This window comes from Propithecus coquereli, unplaced genomic scaffold, assembly GCF_000956105.1.
Source record: "Propithecus coquereli isolate 6110/MARCELLA unplaced genomic scaffold, Pcoq_1.0 Scaffold7, whole genome shotgun sequence".
NCBI classification, from domain to species: Eukaryota; Metazoa; Chordata; class Mammalia; order Primates; family Indriidae; genus Propithecus; species Propithecus coquereli.
This window is the reverse complement of record NW_012153062.1, coordinates 22,076,429-22,082,187: the sequence shown is the minus strand read 5'-3', so window position 1 is coordinate 22,082,187 and position 5,759 is coordinate 22,076,429. Positions and strand designations below refer to the sequence as shown.

Below are 5,759 nucleotides of genomic sequence, written 5' to 3'. Positions count from 1 at the left end.
AGATTCTTTTCCCCAGTGTATGTTTTTGTCAGCTTTGTCAAAGATTAGATTACCATATGCAGATGGTTTCATCTCTGGATTCTCAGTCCTGTTCTAGAGGTGTGCTCTTTAAGAAAATATTCATCACCAGCTTCTAGCACAGTCAGTGGCACATAATAGATTCCAAAAAATATTTGTTGAAAAAGTGAATAAATTGTGACTAAGTGAGATCTGGTTTTTTTCCCATTATGTATAAATATAATGGTGTAATTTTTAGTGATCTTTACTAGTGCATGGTCACCCTAGTAAAGAAGGATAGAGAGGATAGAAGGGAGTGAAAGGTGATTAAAGTAGTATGAGAAAGCAGGAAGAGAAAAAAAGGGCATACAATTCAGTAGGAATAATAACCAGACAAATTCCGTGCATAGACAAAATTTTTAGATTCAGTTTGGGAGCGTTTTGTCAAGACTTTTGCCTCTTCTGATCTCTCCCAATTTTCAAATAAGGGCTTTTTAAGCAGATGGTGCTTTAAGCAGTTCTCATCATCGCTGCTCTTTCCCAGACCCCAGGATGCAGGATTGCCTGCAGGTTAAGTCCTCTAAAAAGCAAAGTTGCTCGTTAGGGTATCTCACCTCCCTGAGGTGTGTCTTCCTACCCATTTTGCACCTATTCCTGATCCACATTGCTGCTACGATTCCTATCACAGAGGAAAATGCATGTAACTCAATGTGCTATGGTTTCTGGAATATTTTCCATGCACCAGGAGATGCAAAAGAATGGCTGCTTAGGTAGTGGCATTTCAAATTCAGGGGCAAGAAATCAGAAAGGATATATTAACATATGGGCCGAGTTTGTCTCTCCTTGCAAATCTCCACTGTGAGTTTGTCTTGCTCCTGAAAGGCTAGCGTGTTGTAAGTAATTCGACACAATGCAGAGCTTGCTTAAGGAAGCAGCAGCAGCAAAGGATTCAGGGCTGCTAATGATAGCACACTGACGGCTTGGCCCTGGGGATGTGCATCAACAATATTGAACATCCGTGGGGAGCAACTACCTGCTGTACCCAGAGAGCGGTTCTCAGTGTCCGAGTGTCAGTTTGTAGTATAACTGGCTGTGCTCCTGTAGGCCAAGAAGTCTAGACTGAAAGCAGGAAATGTCTTTTATTAGAGGTGCTGCTGCACAGCTGTCAAGCAACTTAAAGTGATCCAAACACCCCTATGGAGAGAGTTTTAAGGAGATAGGCAGTCATCTGTTTTGGATGGATTAGGTCACCTTGGCTAAAGACAAATATGGAGATCTAGCTTTTCATCAAACATTCCCTTGAACTTGGCAGACTCCCCCCTTCACATGGTTCATGTGGTTTCTTCTCACCTTGCCCCTTCCCCTTTTTTTCAGATCTTTGTACCCATTATCAAAGAGACCTTTCCTAACCAAGCTTTATTATAACATAGCCACTTCCAAATCCGTTCTGTCTCCATGATGACCGATGTTTTGGTTGTTTTGATAATTGCTATATCCCCAGTACCCCGAAAAAGGTTATCACATAGTAGGGGCTCAATAAAAACGTGTTGAAAAGGTTGGTAACATAGATATTACAAAGAAAAAATCTTGTCTCATGATGCCTGGGAAGCAGTTAAGGAAAACTTTTCAGATGATTTTGTAGGCCAAGTCATTCACCTACACTGCATCCAATTTACACTTAGAAATCCAAGGAGCCTTCGAGAAAGTGATATGTCCATATAAGCAAGATAATACCGTTATCATTCAGTTCCCATCAGGGCTCCAAGCAACTTTTAGAAAACCTGTGCTCTGACATACAGCACTAATTTGTGTCTTGTGGAAAATTAAATTATTTTTCACCTGAAGGGAGCAGGATTATTTGACTTCAGATATTTGCCATATGGCTTTTCTTCCCCACAACATAGCTTTGAGGCCTAAGAAAGTAAGAGCAAGAGCATTCCTATAAATTATTCAGAGATAATTGAAGATAAGTGTGTATCTTTGACATATCGTCAAGTTTCTTAATGCTTTTTCCTGATAACGAGTGCTATGTATTTGACAAAATGCTGTTCATTTCTCACATACTTTATTGTTGTTCTGTGTTTGTTTTGTTTTGTTTGTTTTCGTTCCCTTCCCCAGAGTCCAGTCTGGCTCTTATCTCAGCACAGGGTGGTTTACCTTCATCCTGGCCATGGACGCCTGTTACGGCATTCACGTCTACGGGATGATAAATGACACCTACTGCAAGTAAGATCACAGGAAATTATTTTTATGCAGCTCCAATTTTGATATCTTGTCAAAATATCACAATTCATTTCGATACCGTAAATCTGTGAAACAGATAAAGCAACAAGTATTTCCCAGTGTTCTTTGCTGACATGACATTTTATTGTCAGTGCATCAGGTTGTGAATTTTAGGGATGATAAAAAGAAAAATATTTGCCACAATCTAATGTCAAATGTCAGGAGGAACACTTTTCCCTTAATCAGTGACATATCAGGGACTTGTGGCTTGGAAATACAGAACAAGTTCAGTGGTTATTTAATTCGCAAAAGCAAGGTTGTCATTTCTGCTGCTCTGATGGTTTGATGGATGGCTACCTGCTCAATGGTTATATTTGATCATGAAGGACAAAATGTCCTGATGCCTCAGAGAAACTGACAGCTTAACAAGAATTTCTGGAAATTGTATTTCACTAATAAGTGAGTAATCTGCTACATCTTTATTTAAAATGAGTGTTATCCACAGTATATCCTCACTGGTGGGATAGTTTTTAATTAGATGATAAAATGAACCCTCCATGCTTCATCCGGGTAATGAAATACATTTCCCTACCAACAATTGGCACTGTAATTCGGAGACTGTTTTAATCATATTGTCGAAATGGTAACTCTCAGCCAGCCACAATCTTCATAGAAACAAGTGTTTCTATCCTAACTATATACACAATGGAGCACAGAAGAACCAAATTTCTTACTATGAAAAATCCCAAAGTTTCTTCAAGTTCTGCAAGAGGCTATCAAAGTTTGCTTCCACTATATACCATTTCCTCCTTCAAAGGATAGCCAGCCATATGTTTGAATGTAATTGGTATTATTAATACCTATAAATTGTATTTGATCTATTAAAGCCTAAGAACCTGGTCTATCTTCCTAAAAGCTTTCATGCATAATAGCTTTTAACTGAGTTCATGGACAAAAAATCATATATGGGTTTGCAAGTAAATGCATTTACTGGGCACATAATGGATTCTTGTAAGTGAATGTTTCATTCTTCATTCTTCATCTCAATCTTTCTCTCATTATCATTTTTTTTCTTTTCTAGGACAGAAGGATATAGAAAAGTTCCCTACCATTACTATGAACAAGGAAGAGATGAGTGTGATGAATATTTTCTTCATGAACATGCCCCATATGGGGGGCATAGGTTTATCACTGAAAAGAAAGTGTTTGCTAAATGGGCCACAAAACACAGGATAATATTTACACACCCAAACTGGACAGTGTCTTGATGTTGGTTTTTAAGGTCTTGCCACATCACTTGACATGATCATGGTACATGAAACCACAACTGTGATGCTGATGCTGTAAACAATGATGACAGCGATGATATAGACAGCAACAATGCTGATCAAGTTCCTGTACATTCTCAGATACGGATCATGACTCTGCTAGTAATTTAAACCTGAGATTTTGTGGAGGGTGGTTGTGCTCATTATGTTCTTTCTGAAGGTTCAACACTATATACTGCACTTTATAATTTAACTGGAATTGAAATGAAGGCCAGTGACATGATAACTGTGACCTAAGAAATGGGAAGATTTTCCTTCAAGGTAGCTGCCCATAATTGTTAAACAGTGAGTAATCCCCAAAAGCCATGGGATTTGGCCTCATGAGGCAAAGTTATTGACTCAATGGCTTCTTGAAATTGAGCAGCTGCAACATCTTGAAGAATGGTTGATTGTCAAACACTGACCCTAGAAATGCTATCAGGGTTCAAGTATCTTACCACAGTTACTAGTTAGCCTGGAGAAGGGAAGGTGTCTCTTCGTGACATACCATCTTCCCTCAGTACTTCCTACAGCTAAAGCCTCAGGCCATCAACTAATTAACAATGAAGATATGGACATCCTACACATCAGGATTACTTAACTATCTCAAACATTTAATTAAAAATGGGCCAATTTAGCAAATCTTGATGAATTTCCCCTCTTACCATCCATCCATTCTTACTTCCCAAAACAGTATAACTAAACATATTATTAGAATGATCTATAGTAATGTTTAGTTATTTCTGGTTGATTCCTAAATCTTTCAAAAGGCTATTTAACATGTAAGATACCAACTTAAACACTGTAATAACGTATACTGTGAAAACATTCCTAAAACATAGCCAAAGGGTTTACTAACTCTGCTTCAACATCCAATAATGCAAACATATATGCTTTTTAAAATCATGAAACAGGGAAAGCAAAGCATATTTTTACATCAATTTGTATCCTATCATACTTCATAATATATATTTGTATATTCAAATTTCTATTTTATAGGTCCAAGATGTGTCTCTCCATACATTACATTATCATCGCCAAGTGCCAGCTGTTAGACACGGAGAGGAAACGATTCCTTGTATTAAATCTGACCAGAGCTTTTGCCTTCTAGGGGTTTAATTTCCCCATAATGTATCAGTTGTTATACCATAATAACAACAATAGTAATGACCTTAATGTCCAAAGTGCTTTGTCATTTAGAGTCCTTTGACATCTGCTAGACCACGTGATGCTGGTGACCACCTCATTGTGCTACTGCCTGCGCATTCTGCCATCTCTTTAGCAGATGATCTGTAATTTGTTAATTGTTCTGATATCTTCGAAATTGCTCTACTTGCTAATATTTGCATAGAATAGCATTTGTGTAGACTAGTAACCAATTTATTTCAGGGCCAAACACAATATATTATATAAGGATTATGTAAAAAGTATCACAAAGGATGGTCTTGGTCATATATGAGGACTTTTGTGAACTTGATTAGTTTTTCCTTTTTTTAATAGTCCTAAACTAGAGGTAGAGACAGATTGACTGTTTTTTTAAAATGGCTCTATGGAGGTGGGGAAAAGATGAAGAAATAGGGACAACAGGAGGGAATGATAGCAGAGAAATATAGTTTCCTGTCTCAGGCTTGAGACAGCTTTGTTTTCCATATACTCATTGCTCATCAAATGTTAGGGAGTTGACTTGCTGAGAGAGTAGCTGAGACTTCAAAAACATCTTTGCAGAATGATCCAGAAAGCAAAAGCCAGGTTCAACTTACAAAATGTTTGGGAAGCTGGAAGTAATGATGCATTTTACTTTAGAAGTACTTTTTAGGTCTTCACCAGTGCTAAGTATCATGACAAGTTATCACTAAAATGTGCCATCTTGGGTAAAAGCCTCTTTCCTGCTCTCTTCTGCTGTTTTGATCCCCCAGTACTCATATCCATAAAAATTGCCAAGCCCCGGTTCCATCGTTGGAGGGAGTTGTTATTCTTTTTTGTTTCTTTATATGATTTTCAGTTCTATGAATGTGAGTTTTATTTTTGAGCTAATGATGGATAGGAATGCCCACTCAAAGAAAAATAAATAGATACAAATGCTAAAATGATAATACAGATTGTTTTTCCCCCTGTTGTGATACAAACGTTCCACTTTTAAATAAACAGGAATCCTTGATTAATCAGAATGCTTTGGGGAATGACATATCCTAATTTACTTAGTTTTCTAATAAATGAAGGGTCATCTCCATT

General features: G+C 37.6%; 1 protein-coding gene across 1 annotated transcript in view; it reads left to right on the top strand.

The window, feature by feature from the left end:
* ST6GALNAC3 (ST6 (alpha-N-acetyl-neuraminyl-2,3-beta-galactosyl-1,3)-N-acetylgalactosaminide alpha-2,6-sialyltransferase 3) overlaps nt 1-3,757 on the top strand; it is a 572,873-nt gene extending 569,116 nt beyond the window's left edge. Inside the window, exon 3 of the mRNA XM_012661066.1 lies at nt 3,302-3,757. Coding sequence (XP_012516520.1) covers nt 3,302-3,488 — 187 coding nt within the window. The 3' untranslated portion in view covers nt 3,489-3,757. The remainder of the gene's footprint in view (nt 1-3,301) is intronic.
* The last annotated feature ends 2,002 nt before the right edge of the window (nt 3,758-5,759 follow it).